The 14,807-nt window shown below is 44.5% G+C and overlaps 1 protein-coding gene across 1 annotated transcript in view; it reads right to left on the bottom strand.

Moving 5' to 3' along the window:
• Positions 1-14,807, bottom strand: part of LOC117384851 (potassium voltage-gated channel subfamily H member 6-like) — a 77,579-nt gene that overhangs the window by 12,345 nt on the left and 50,427 nt on the right. The window contains exons 9-12 of the mRNA XM_055228272.1: positions 1,636-1,808; positions 790-928; positions 403-540; positions 164-318 (exon numbers count right to left, since the gene is read on the bottom strand). Of these exons, the coding sequence (XP_055084247.1) occupies positions 164-318; positions 403-540; positions 790-928; positions 1,636-1,808 (605 nt within the window). The remainder of the gene's footprint in view (positions 1-163; positions 319-402; positions 541-789; positions 929-1,635; positions 1,809-14,807) is intronic.

Below are 14,807 nucleotides of genomic sequence, written 5' to 3'. Positions count from 1 at the left end.
CAAACCAGTAGCGCGGGCGGGAAGAGGCCCACAGTAATCGCCCCTATAACTGCTCTAGCCTCGATGAGCTTCATTTGACTGGAGCTGAACACTATGGGTGACATCACACTCACTTAGTCCACTTCTTTATACAGTCTATGAGTATAACTATGATAAACCATACCAGATGCAGGCGAGCCAGTGCGCGATGAGAGCAAAGGTGCACATGAGCAGAAAGAGCACCGCAGCTCCATACTCAGAGTATCGGTCCAACTTCCTGGCCACACGGACCAATCGCAGCAGCCGCGCCGTCTTCAGCAGGCCAATCAGAGTGGTCGTCTGCGGAGGGGGAGGAGATGTACAACATATAACATGCATTATTCAAAAAACTACAAAATGTAAATCATGAAGTTGTTGCACTACCTCTCCTTCAGCTCCTCCTCGTGCCTCCTGTTCTCCAGACCTGTAGATGAGCAGGTCAAAGGGAATCGCAGCCACCATGTCAATGAGGAACCAGCCTTTGAAATAATGCACCGCGATCCGAGCAGACTGACTCACCACCTGAAGATGAACAAGAGGAGAAAGGAGAAGGAGACAGACAGCGAGAAGAGAGAAGAGGAGACAAGGAGAGAGGGAGAGAGAAGAGAGAGGGAGGAAGAGGGGATGGGAGAAGAAGAGGGAGAAGAATTTTTAAAAAGGGATTTCAAACCCTAGATCTAAACTGGGACTAAGCCCCAGGTCTAAACTTGGGCTAAACCAGGACTAAATCAGGTCTAAACTTAAACTAGAGCTGGTACAAACATTCAGAACCTCATCATTGGAGTTGACATATGTGGTCCTGAAGTTGATGACGATGTCCACGATAAACATGATGTCCACGATGAAGTCCACCACGTTCAGAGGAGAGCAGGAGTATCCACAGGTCTGCATCGCCGCCTCCTCATGGTCACTGACGGCATCACAGCAATAAACAAATGAACAATAAACAAATGTTTCTTCTTTGTTAGAATAATTTCTAAGAAAAATTTCTTCCCCTCCAAATCTGCATCCTCTCAGAAGATTCTAATCACTAAAGTCACTAAACTTGAACGTGAGATGGTGTTTGCAGCGTGAAAAGTATGGTCAATGGTCACATTTTTATATAGCGATTTTCCGGCTTCTAGGCACTCAAATCACTTTACATCAAGGAACCACCCACCCATTCACACACAGATTCACACACAGATTCATACACCACTGTATGCAAACGCTAGGGGCAAGGTGGGTTAAGAGTCTTGTCCAAGGACACAACAAAAGCATTCACCTGTGGCAGCTGGAATCGCACCGCCAACCTGTGGATCAATGGTTCTGACTGCTCAACCAATGATATTTGCGTGAAGAGCAGGATTCAGAACCGCTAACCTTTGGACAAACCCTACAAAATGAGCTACTGTCGCTCAGTAAGGTAACTTTGCAATTTGTGTGTTTAAAATGTACTAAAGGGATGGGTAATATGTAATGTTCATATCTTCATTGTGTGAGTGATTGGAAGTGGTCAGAGGAGCCAGCAGCGTAGATTGGCAGCCTCACTTCCGTCAGTCTGTCCCAGGGCAGTTGTGGCTACAATATTAACTTACCATTACATAGGTGTAATTGAAAAGTCACTCTGTATTATACCTGAGCAGGAAAGTCGCAGAGTATGGGGTAAAGATGGCCGTATAGATGACCAGTAGCAGAATGACCCAGTCCCACACGGCTTTGAATGGACTGTAGTGAAGAATGGTCCATTTGTGGATCCTGGGGGTCTGCAGTTTGTATTCTGGAAGAACATCTGCGCCAAGACTCAGGACCTGTGCAAAGGAGAAGGAAAAGACATAAAACAACAAAGTGATCCTGAAGAGCACCTGACCTGACACTTGAGCGACCCACTGAAGCACTCATCTTTCTAATCTAAATATAAAACATGACTCAGGACCTGTGCAGAGAAGAGGAAAGTCAAATCAAATCAAAGGTTGTCCAAACTCCAAGCCTTGTGCTTTAGGTTGCTGCTATAAGAATTCACTTGAAGAGAATAATGTGTCCTTGGGAGTATCCCCATAGACTGTATATATAAATGGACATCGTTAATGTGCTAGCCGCCACATTCCAAATAGGAAGTGATCCTGGGTGCTCGTCTGGCTCCGTCGAGTCTTGCTCCAATTCACTTTCCATTGAAAAATTATCACTCCTCTCTCTTAAATGTTCGTATTAACCCGCTTTACATGATCCTGGTATTTTTATTGCGTTATTTTGTTTGTAATCAATATGAACATTAATAACAGACTAATTAGGCACCTTATTTCACTGAGGTCAGTCCCACTAGCGTGTTCCTAAACCAGCGGTGCAGGTGGGTAAAGTTCTTCTCTCAGATGTGAATACTTCTGAACAGATTTAAAATGTGTCTCTTTGAACTCATTTATAAATGATTTGAATATTGAAAATGGCACATCCATGCTTTGAAGCCTCCAGACTCTTCCTCACTTTAAAGCCTCCAGACTCTTCCTTCACTTTAAAGCCTCCAGTCTCTTCCTCACTTTAAAGCCTCCAGACTCTTCCTCACTTTAAAGCCTCCAGTCTCTTCCTCACTTTAAAGCCACCAGACTCTTCCTCACTTTAAAGCCTCCAGTCTCTTCCTCACTTTAGAGCCTCCAGACTCTTCCTCACTTTAAAGCCTCCAGTCTCTTCCTCACTTTAGAGCCTCCAGTCTCTTCCTCACTTTAAAGCCTCCAGACTCTTCCTTCACTTTAAAGCCTCCAGACTCTTCCTCACTTTAAAGCCTCCAGACTCTTCCTCACTTTAAAGCCTCCAGACTCTTCCTCACTTTAAAGCCTCCAGTCTCTTCCTCACTTTAAAGCCTCCAGACTCTTCCTCACTTTAAAGCCTCCAGACTCTTCCTCACTTTAGAGCCTCCAGACTCTTCCTCACTTTAAAGCCTCCAGTCTCTTCCTCACTTTAAAGCCTCCAGACTCTTCCTCACTTTAGAGCCTCCAGACTCTTCCTCACTTTAAAGCCTCCAGACTCTTCCTCACTTTAAAGCCTCCAGACTCTTCCTCACTTTAGAGCCTCCAGACTCTTCCTCACTTTAAAGCCTCCAGACTCTTCCTCACTTTAAAGCCTCCAGACTCTTCCTCACTTTAAAGCCTCCAGACTCTTCCTCACTTTAAAGCCTCCAGTCTCTTCCTCACTTTAAAGCCTCCAGACTCTTCCTCACCACTTTAAAGCCTCCAGACTCTTCCTCACTTTAAAGCCTCCAGTCTCTTCCTCACTTTAAAGCCTCCAGACTCTTCCTCACTTTAGAGCCTCCAGACTCTTCCTCACTTTAAAGCCTCCAGTCTCTTCCTCACTTTAAAGCCTCCAGACTCTTCCTCACTTTAGAGCCTCCAGACTCTTCCTCACTTTAAAGCCTCCAGTCTCTTCCTCACTTTAAAGCCTCCAGACTCTTCCTCACTTTAGAGCCTCCAGACTCTTCCTCACTTTAAAGCCTCCAGTCTCTTCCTCACTTTAGAGCCTCCAGTCTCTTCCTCACTTTAGAGCCTCCAGACTCTTCCTCACTTTAAAGCCTCCAGTCTCTTCCTCACTTTAGAGCCTCCAGTCTCTTCCTCACTTTAAAGCCTCCAGTCTCTTCCTCACTTTAAAGCCTCCAGACTCTTCCTTCACTTTAAAGCCTCCAGACTCTTCCTCACTTTAAAGCCTCCAGACTCTTCCTCACTTTAAAGCCTCCAGTCTCTTCCTCACTTTAAAGCCTCCAGTCTCTTCCTCACTTTAAAGCCTCCAGACTCTTCCTCACTTTAGAGCCTCCAGACTCTTCCTCACTTTAAAGCCTCCAGTCTCTTCCTCACTTTAAAGCCTCCAGACTCTTCCTCACTTTAAAGCCTCCAGACTCTTCCTCACTTTAAAGCCTCCAGTCTCTTCCTCACTTTAGAGCCTCCAGACTCTTCCTCACTTTAAAGCCTCCAGTCTCTTCCTCACTTTAAAGCCTCCAGACTCTTCCTCACTTTAGAGCCTCCAGACTCTTCCTCACTTTAAAGCCTCCAGTCTCTTCCTCACTTTAGAGCCTCCAGTCTCTTCCTCACTTTAGAGCCTCCAGACTCTTCCTCACTTTAAAGCCTCCAGTCTCTTCCTCACTTTAGAGCCTCCAGTCTCTTCCTCACTTTAAAGCCTCCAGTCTCTTCCTCACTTTAAAGCCTCCAGACTCTTCCTTCACTTTAAAGCCTCCAGACTCTTCCTCACTTTAAAGCCTCCAGACTCTTCCTCACTTTAAAGCCTCCAGTCTCTTCCTCACTTTAAAGCCTCCAGTCTCTTCCTCACTTTAAAGCCTCCAGACTCTTCCTCACTTTAGAGCCTCCAGACTCTTCCTCACTTTAAAGCCTCCAGTCTCTTCCTCACTTTAAAGCCTCCAGACTCTTCCTCACTTTAAAGCCTCCAGACTCTTCCTCACTTTAAAGCCTCCAGTCTCTTCCTCACTTTAGAGCCTCCAGACTCTTCCTCACTTTAAAGCCTCCAGTCTCTTCCTCACTTTAAAGCCTCCAGACTCTTCCTCACTTTAAAGCCTCCAGTCTCTTCCTCACTTTAAAGCCTCCAGACTCTTCCTCACTTTAAATGTTAGAGGTCAGTGCAGTCTCATCCATCTCCTGTAAGACTTTTAATTTTCCACACAGTAACTTCCTTAATGAGAAAACCACAGTATTCAAAAACAGTAAAAGTCCAAACAGGTGATCAATGTCCTCATTAGAAGAACTGTCCAGCAGCACAGGTCAGCATGTATACAATTAGATATAGTACACGAGGATCAGGTGGTGATGGGCAGAGTGAGGCTCATCAAACAGCAAAGCATTTCAACCAAATGCATGAAACCTTAACTCGAAACACTTCTCCATAGTGACATCTCAAAGTAATGTTTTTGTAAAATAAAATTATATCCAATGTGGTATGATTGCCAATAATAAACTGTTTCACAATTGTCTGTGTGTGTATTATATGCACTTGGTGTTTCTAGAATAAAAAAATAAAGATAATATTAAATTAAAACTTTTTTTTTCAACCTGAATGGGCGGTGCAGTCTATTTTTTATCTATATATTCTGCTTATATTGTCCTACTTCTGAAAAGAGTAAAGAGGAGAATACACACTGCATGGGTTTGATGCTGCCTGGGACTGGTGCTCTAGACACAGCTCCATCAAACTGCATTTCATTCCATACAGTGAACAATTCACAGTTTGATATGTCACTCTCAAAATTGTGCTTCTCTCTTTTCAAAAAGACTCAAAATGTGACAGATAAGCAAACCTCTTATTTGACAGACTTTATGAAACAACTAAGCCACGTGACAGGCGCTTTAAATCGTGTTTGGAAGCCCTGCTTCGAAGGGCATGTGCTTCAGGGGTTCAAAACAGGGAGGAAACACCAGTTTCATTACTAACATCACAAATTTCAGGTAGATTTTGTGTGAATTTAGTAACATCACATGCTTAAGTAAGTTATATATGTCAGATGCCAAAGGTAATGAGGATGAAGTGTTTTGCTCAAGAGCACAATGGCATTATGTAAATTGAGGGAGGATTTGACCTACAATGTGTGTTTTGGGCTGATGATGGAAACACGGAGGAACCCCACCCAGACACAGGGAGAACATGCAAATTCCACACAGAAAGGATCGGGAGTCGAACTGGCAACCTTCTTGCTGTGAAGCGTAAGTGCTACTCAGCCACCATGCCGCCTGTTGATGTGAGATACTGTTGCTTTGCCTAAAATGTTTCACAGTAATTAAACACTTGTATTCAAGAGTTTTTATTGCTGTACATGGGCTCACCTCTCCACAGATCTGACCTCTCACTTGCAGACAGATAAAATATATAGTGCAGCTTTGAAAATAAGTGTGCCATATTATTGTACAGTTGGCACTATGATCTGTCTGTGGCCTCTCCTTGTGCGGCGCTGCTCCTGTGTCTCTGCTGAAGGACACTCTATATTAAACTGCTCTGTTTTTAGTGAAAGGTGAATCCACATGAGCAGAGCACACAGAGCACCTCAGGAGGACACAGAGCACCTCAGGAGGACACAGAGCACCTCAGGAGGACACCACCACAACAGGAGCAGCACTGTTACTGCTGCAGACTGTGGAGAATGAGCCAGACACAGGCAGCGAAACATCACATCACCACTTCTGATTCTGGTTTATACTCACTTTAGTCCTGTTTTAGTCTTGTTTTAGTCTCGTTTTAGTCCTAGTTTAGTCCTGGTTGAGTCTCAGCTACTACTGACCACTACTATAATTCTGATATGAATTGCTGTTGAAGCAGAGGTTGTTTATATATCCACAGGAAAAATATGATTCATGTGAGAACCCTTGGTGAAGCCCCCTTCCCCTCGCATCTCTCTCTCCTCTCACTTCCCCTCTCCTCTCTATCTCTTCCCCCTCTCTCCCTCTCCTCTCCTCTCTCCCTCTCTTTCCCCCTCGCTTGTCTCTCTTCTTTTCCTCCTCTTCCCCATTTCTCTTTCTCCTCTCTATCTCTTCCACCTCTCTGCCTGCCTCTCTCTCTGTTCCTCCTCTCGACCCCCCCTCTCCTTTCTCTCTGTTCCTCCTCTCTTTCCCCTTCTCCCCTCTCCTCCTACCACTGGCTCCTCTTTCCCCTGTCCTCCTCCCCCTCTCTCTCTGTTCCACCTCTCTTCTCCCTCTCCTCCTCCCCCTCTCTCCTCTCTCTCTGTTCCTCCTCTCTTCTCCCCTGTCCTCCTCCCCCTCTCTCTGTTCCTCCTCTCTTCTCCCCTGTCCTCCTCCCCCTCTCTCCTCTCTCTCTGTTCCTCCTCTCTTCTCCCCTGTCCTCCTCCCCCTCTCTCTGTTCCTCCTCTCTTCTCCCCTGTCCTCCTCCCCCTCTCTCCTCTCTCTGTTCCTCCTCTCTTCTCCCCTGTCCTCCTCCCCCTCTCTCCTCTCTCTGTTCCTCCTCTCTTCTCCCCTGTCCTCCTCCCCCTCTCTCCTCTCTCTGTTCCTCCTCTCTTCTCCCCTGTCCTCCTCCCCCTCTCTCTGTTCCTCCTCTCTTCTCCCCTGTCCTCCTCCCCCTCTCTCCTCTCTCTGTTCCTCCTCTCTTCTCCCCTGTCCTCCTCCCCCTCTCTCCTCTCTTCTCCCCTGTCCTCCTCCCCCTCTCTCTGTTCCTCCTCTCTTCTCCCCTGTCCTCCTCCCCCTCTCTCCTCTCTCTGTTCCTCCTCTCTTCTCCCCTGTCCTCCTCCCCCTCTCTCCTCTCTCTGTTCCTCCTCTCTTCTCCCCTGTCCTCCTCCCCCTCTCTCTGTTCCTCCTCTCTTCTCCCCTGTCCTCCTCTCCCTCTCTCCTCTCTTCTCCCCTGTCCTCCTCCCCCTCTCTCTGTTCCTCCTCTCTTCTCCCCTGTCCTCCTCCCCCTCTCTCCTCTCTCTGTTCCTCCTCTCTTCTCCCCTGTCCTCCTCCCCCTCTCTCTGTTCCTCCTCTCTTCTCCCCTGTCCTCCTCCCCCTCTCTCCTCTCTCTGTTCCTCCTCTCTTCTCCCCTGTCCTCCTCCCCCTCTCTCCTCTCTTCTCCCCTGTCCTCCTCCCCCTCTCTCTGTTCCTCCTCTCTTCTCCCCTGTCCTCCTCCCCCTCTGATGTCTCTCTGGTGGGGGCATGTTTTTGCTCTGAGCGGTTGAAGGTGGTGATCGAGGGAGGTCTTTTGGGGCTTACCTTTCTCTAATGGGGTCCATGTTCCCCTGTCCTTTAAATGGGCCATGTCTTCATGACTGTAGTTTGTATTCTTCTCTGTTTCTATGGTCACATGGCACTTTCAGACACACAGGTTAAAAACATAGAATCTGTCATGAGTGTGAGCTACATCCAGAAGCTGCTGATCTTTAGGGACTTTCACAAACATGTGAGTCTCCAGAGTCTGAGGGAAAATGAGGACACAATGAGAAAATGCCCACAGACGCTACTGTTACTTTTACTACAATACTGCTGCTACTGCTATTACTACTATTACTACTACTGCTGCTACTACTGCTACTGGTACTAGTACTGCTACTACTGCTACTAGTACTACTGCTACTTCTATTAACACTGCTACTACCTCTCTTACTGCTGTTACTACTGCTACTGTTACTGATGCTGTTGCTACCACTGACACAACAACAACTTCTTACTACTATACTTAAAACTATTACTACAACTAGAACACCAACACCTTCTAATACTGCTACTACTAGTAATAGTGCCAGTACAGTGTGTACTTTAATAGGTTAAACCTAGTGCAGATGACATATGTAGAAGGTACACAGGTACATAAGGTTTACCTGCCCCAGTCTAATTATAAAAGTGTTGACTTGACAAAAGTGTTCCCTCGTTCATTGCACAGAGATGAATGGTCCTGGATAAACATGGAACTGGAACATACATGCCCCAGTGCATTATGGGAGAGGACATACACACGCCCCAGTGCATTGTGGGAGAGGACAGGGGAATATGTGTCCTTCTGATGCATACAGAAAATCTGGGCATATGAAGGATAGGCAGAAAATTATTTTTATTGGCTTTCTAAGCACAAACTCAGAGCTATTTATGCACTACCACACAGGGCTCAAGTGGATCCTACGAGCACAGACGGAAAAGTGAAAGAAGAACAACACGTGAAGAAAGCCCTCTCTACTTGCTGATATCCAAAATGGGCCTTCAATAAATCTAAGAGAGCTAAAAAACAGGACAATAGGGAATCATAGCTGAGGAGAAAATGGGTAACTACTCGCTAGCCACTTCCTGTGTCTGTGTCAGAGGTTTTTCAGACAGCACGGTCTATTTCTTAGACATCATCTATCTCCTACTTATAAGTCCATCCTCAGACCCAAATCAAAACAAGGGAAACAATAGGGCTAGCCAGGTGTGAGAGCACCCATTAGGGGCCTGGATGATTATGCAAAATACTCAGGCACATTTAACACTAAGGTCATTTAGTTTAGTTAGGTTGGCATAAAAGAGCATTGGCTCTGATAGCGGTGCTTGGGCTGGTGTGACCCCAACAGTCACACTCTGGACCATAGTACACGGCCGGTCTGAGAGCACTTGAAACAGGAGGTCTCAGAGCAGCTCCACTTACACTCTGGGGCGGGGCAAATGCTGCGCGGCCGACCTCAGGCCAACCTACGCAGTCCGCTGTGACAGCAAAAGTGCTTAGAATTGGACAAATAAATGTTTGGATCAAGTATATTTGAGTGAATGGGCGGTGCAGAGCTGCTGTTTGACATATTCGTATGATGAGGGATTTTGGATAAACTTAATATGAGTGACAATCTCTTTGAGCCTCTGTCAGCGCAGGTGAGCCTGAATCTCTCTGAGCAGGTGAGCATGTGTTTGTCTGCACAGGTGAGTCGGGGTCTTTCTGAACAGGTGAGTCTGGGTCTGTCGGTGTGTTGTTCAAAAAGCTTTTTCTCCTCCGCCACGTCACGGTGTATTTAGCCACACGTGAAAGAAAAGACCAGGGCGTATAGAGGAAACGAGTATGTGCGTGTGTATTCACGGGGGGTCTATCTCTTGAAACTTGCTGTTGTAGGTGCTTTCTCTCGAAAGAAGCCGAGTCCAGAAATAAGGTTCCACAGGTTTATTGAAGTGTTGAGTATGAACAGAAATTACTTTAGCTTACAGATTAGGTGTCTCATTCGTTAGACCCAATTGAGAGGACCCAGACCAGTTCAGTGAGAAACAATAGAAGTACAATAGAAGTTCTTTGATTGGCCGATGGACTCTCATGTGGCTCATGGTGTTTGAGGTGAATGGTGCATGATGTATGTGAACAAGAACAACCAAAAGTGGAGTAAACAGAACTAAATCTAGTGTGCACTGGGATCGCTCCACAGAGCCACTCACATGTAAAAATCACCTAAATCACCCTTCAACAGACCTAACAAACAGAAACTGTAAACAGATGTGTTAGTTTCAGTGTTAGCTCCTCCTTCAGACGGACACAAGGCAGTGTAATCTGAAAAGAACTCAAATGGCTTGGATGAGCAGCCCAAGGTCTTCACTCTAAAACTTTTGTCCAGTTGACAGAACTGAATTTTTCTTTTGCTATTGTCTTTATAAATCACTTCTGAAGCGCACTAGAATAAGCTTCCACATTTAACAGTACAGATTAAGGAAAGCTGTAGTTGCAGAGGGTAGATCATATATTAAAATATGATTAAATCACAATTGTTTAAGAAATATGAACAATGTGTAAATCAGATACTTGGCCTTTAATGTAAATCAGACCTGGGCGATATGACAGTTTTTTTCTCATATTGATCCACCACAGATGATTAAATTTATTTGTCACGTGTTACTCAGTATTCATTTACTGAGCGAATACAAGACAGTGCCATTTTACACAGAAACAGTCACATTTCTCCCTCACACATGGGGGTTTGTTTCTTTTGGCCAAGTTTTAAGTGTTTTTGATGAAAACTGTTGGAGGAGATGTCAAAAGTACAACTGCGTAATTGTCAGTGCGGGGTTTAATCTAATATGGCCGTTTTCCTGTAGGGTTTAAGGCGGGGACATAATGTAATTTTTTGTTTAGTTGTTTTTTAGTTGTTTGTTTGTTTTTTCTGGGTCACGCTCCCATTGGCCCTGTGACAATACATTTTGATTCATCTTTCAATATTTTCTCTAAGTGCTTCCATTGAAAATTAGAGCTCATCCAGTCCTAATTGTTTATACCAGTCACTGATATGTTTATTCATGTTCACTACTTGACTTATTCTGCACTGCACTGAGGTCATGCTCCAGCAGCACTGAAGGATGGGTCAAATGCAGGTTTAACCCAGAGACACTGAAGGATGGAAACAGAGGACAATAAAGTGTCCTCTTTATTGTCCTCAATAAAGCTGCCCTGGGGCTGACCTGTATGCAGCAGTGCATCAGATTTGTCTTATTGAATGGACTAATGAGTGACAGTATGAATTTATATCCCAGAAAAATACATCAAATTATTATTTTTTACAAAAGTGATGAGTTCATTTGTAAACTTCGCTATAACTCAACATAAAGTTGGTCCTTGCTGAGGATTTTAAAAGCTTAATATCGGTTTCAGTGAATATTGGTTATCGGATCAATAAAGCCATATCAAAACATCCCCGCTGCATTCATACACAGGTGAGTGAAGTGTCTTGCCAAAAGACACAAGGAGTATGCACTAGTCTGACCTCACACCGAGGTGAATACTGTCAACACACAGTTAATTTGAATGATTTGGGTTTGGGTCTTTTTAATGGAGAGTCCTCTGTCATGTGGTTTAGAGCCAATCCAGGAGGAACATGTGGTCAGATTACAGCACTAATGACTCTGACTCACTTTAAAGTATTTAAATGTACACAGTACTACAGTCTGCAGATATCGAGGCTCACAGTGGTCATCTATCTCTAAAATTCTTCTGGGGTTTCATAACTCTATATAAAATAATAATCTTTACTTTGCTCAAAGCATCAATAACAGAGAAACAGAGGGAGCAGAGCCTCATCAGAAGAACCTCTCTCAGGTGGGACTCTGCAGAAGCATCATTTAAACAGGATGCCCTGGTTTAAATCAATACTGTACAGAGCCCCGGGGTTCAGAGTTAACCTTACTTTTAGTGACACAACTACATGAGCAGGTATTAATTTGAAAATACTAAAGTTTAGGTGTTGAATATTTAAATTTTAATGTTTTTACTCTTTGGACTCTTGTGCTTCTCAGCTGTTTTAATTGAGGCTGTGACTGTGGCTCTTTAAAGCAGAAGCTCAGAACATTTCATTCTCTTAGAAATTCATGCACTGGGAACTGCCTTCAGTTACACAGCATGCACACACACACACACACACACACACCCCCACATGCATGCACACACACACATACATGCAGTGATACACACACAGGCACCCCCCCCCCCCCCCCACACACACACACACTCAATAAAAACTGTAAACACACACTCCTCAGGGCTCTCCCTCTGTCCTTTCTGGAGGCCCGTACCTGTGCTGTAGCTTTACCTGTGTGACACTCAATAAATCCTCCTGACTTTACATTTCAGATGCATGGTCCTCTTTGACTCTGACACCACAAACATCCTCACACTGAAAACATGGATTCATCTAAATCACTACAAGAACTGCCCTTCTCTAGATGTTCTTTAACCATGTCATTATAATTAAAGAAAAAACACTTTTGCGCTCAATAATGAGGATTATTAATGTTAATGTTGTCATTAGAATCTCCTGAAAATATTACACAAAATATTACACAAAACCTGATGATGACCATACTACACAATATTGTTCCTGATTTCTCATCAAAAACATCTGTTTGTTTCAGTGTTTGAGTAATCCTGCAGATTTAGTCTGTCTCTCTCTGCACAGCTCACAACACTCTGTTCCACCCGGTGAAATCATCAGGTGGTTTTCCAGAGGTGCTCCTCTGTGTTATTAAAGTCCATTACCTTTCACCAAAATCTAATGACCTCAAACTAACTTCAGAGTTTGCAGCTGTTGTTTTCACCTAATTCACAGTGCTGCACACACCAGATGCATTGTTGGTTAAATGTCTTGCCCAAAGACACAACAAAAGAGCACACTCATCCTTATTGTAATGACTCCATAACTCCAGAGCACGTGCATAGTCCAAACAGCGGAGAGTCCCACACAGACATAAACCATGTGCTTCTGCTGTACCTCATGAGCAACGATGGAGGAGATCCGCACGGCCCTCTTCACCCTGGTGTTCCTCCGCTCCGAGGCCAGGCCTGAGGGCCCGTCCTGGGACACGCTGCTCACGCTCACCATGGACATTCTCCAGGCTCCACAAAGTCTCAGATTGTGATCAAGATATCCCCAAAAACTCAGATAATCCAATCAATTTCACCAAAAAAACAGCACAACTCTTCTCTTGTTACTACATTAATCAGATAAATCACAATTCAAAACCATTTCAGCATGAATCCAAACATTTATGAGCTCTTCGGACTCCCGTGTGTGTCCATCCTCAGCTCTGCGTCCAAAACATGGACAAATATCTCAAGTTTCTAAATGTACAATATCACCTTACTGTTACTTATTCATGAAGTCAATGAAATGAAACAAGTGATTCAAACAGGTTTATATCCCAAACCAAAATCATTTCAGCATATTCAGAAATGACTGTTGATGTCTCCAAAACTGCATCTCGTTATTAAAAATTCAAAACGAATCCCATATAATTGATAACATATAACATATAATCCCAAAAGTAATAGAAAGTGAAAGCCTTGGTAGTTTAAATCTCTGCCACTAGCATCATTATAAATCCACAATACATGATGATTATTGTTAGAAGTAATAGTATTTTTCTAGAAAGATTTGATAGTAGAATTTCCTTGCCCTAGTATGTAAATGCAGTACAACCAAATTTCAACTTTGCCAGTCTCAAAAACTAAATAAATCTACCATAAATCACAATTATCGTCTCCAAAAGTAGGTCTCCGAAAGTTGTATCTTGTTCAAAATGAAAAACACAATCCTCTTGCTTGTTAAAATCCTCTATGGTGAGATTTGAGCAGCTGCTGGCTCTGCTTTCATCCTCAGACTAAACTCCACCGCGCTGGTCGTCTCCTAAGCCCCGCCCCTTCTGAGCACAGACACCGCCCACTCTGCGCCTAGACCCCCCCCCCCACACACACACACTGTAACTCTCTTCTTTACCTAAACCTACAGAACACGCATGCACACACAAACACATGAAGGATGCGGAGATAACAGACACATAAAAGAATTTGATGCAAACTTTGTACCACCAGATCTAAAGCAGGTCTAAAGCAGGTCTACAACAGGTCTACAACAGGTCTACAACAGGTCTAAAGCAGGTCTACAACAGGTCTACAACAGGTCTACAACAGGTCTAAAGCAGGTCTACAACAGGTCTACAACAGGTCTAAAGCAGGTCTACAACAGGTCTAAGCAGGTCTACAACAGGTCTAAAGCAGGTCTACAACAGGTCTACAACAGGTCTAAAGCAGGTCTACAACAGGTCTACAACAGGTCTACAACAGGTCTAAAGCAGGTCTACAACAGGTCTACAACATGTCTAAACGCAGGTCTACAACAGGTCTAAAGCAGGGTCTACAACAGGTCTACAACAGGTCTAAAGCAGGTCTACAACAGGTCTACAACAGGTCTAAAGCAGGTCTACAACAGGTCTACACAGGTCTAAGCGGTCTACAAACAGGTCTACAACAGGTCTAAAGCAGGTCTACAACAGGTCTAAAGCAGGTCTACAACAGGTCCTAAAGCAGGTCTACCATCAGGTCTACAACAGGTCTAAAAGCAGGTCTACAACAGGTCTACAACAGGTCTAAGCAGGCTACAACAGGTCTACAACAGGGTCTAAAGCAGGTCTACAAACAGGTTCTAAAGCAGGTCTACAACAGGTCTACAACAGGTCTAAAGCAGGTCTACAACAGGTCTAAAGCAGGTCTACAACAGGTCTAAAGCAGGTCTACAACAGGTCTACAACAGGTCTAAAGCAGGTCTACAACAGGTCTACAACAGGTCTACAACAGGTCTAAAGCAGGTCTACAACAGGTCTACAACAGGTCTAAAGCAGGTCTACAACAGGTCTAAAGCAGGTCTACAACAGGTCTACAACAGGTCTAAAGCAGGTCTACAACAGGTCTAAAGCAGGTCTACAACAGGTCTACAACAGGTCTAAAGCAGGTCTAAAGCAGGTCTACAACAGGTCTAAAGCAGGTCTACAACAGGTCTAAAGCAGGTCTACAACAGGTCTACAACAGGTCTAAAGCAGGTCTAAAGCAGGTCTACAACAGGTCTAAAGCAGGTCTACAAC

Source organism: Periophthalmus magnuspinnatus, chromosome 17 (genome assembly GCF_009829125.3).
Source record: "Periophthalmus magnuspinnatus isolate fPerMag1 chromosome 17, fPerMag1.2.pri, whole genome shotgun sequence".
Lineage (NCBI taxonomy): Eukaryota > Metazoa > Chordata > Actinopteri > Gobiiformes > Gobiidae > Periophthalmus > Periophthalmus magnuspinnatus.
This window is presented reverse-complemented; position numbering and strand designations above follow the sequence as displayed.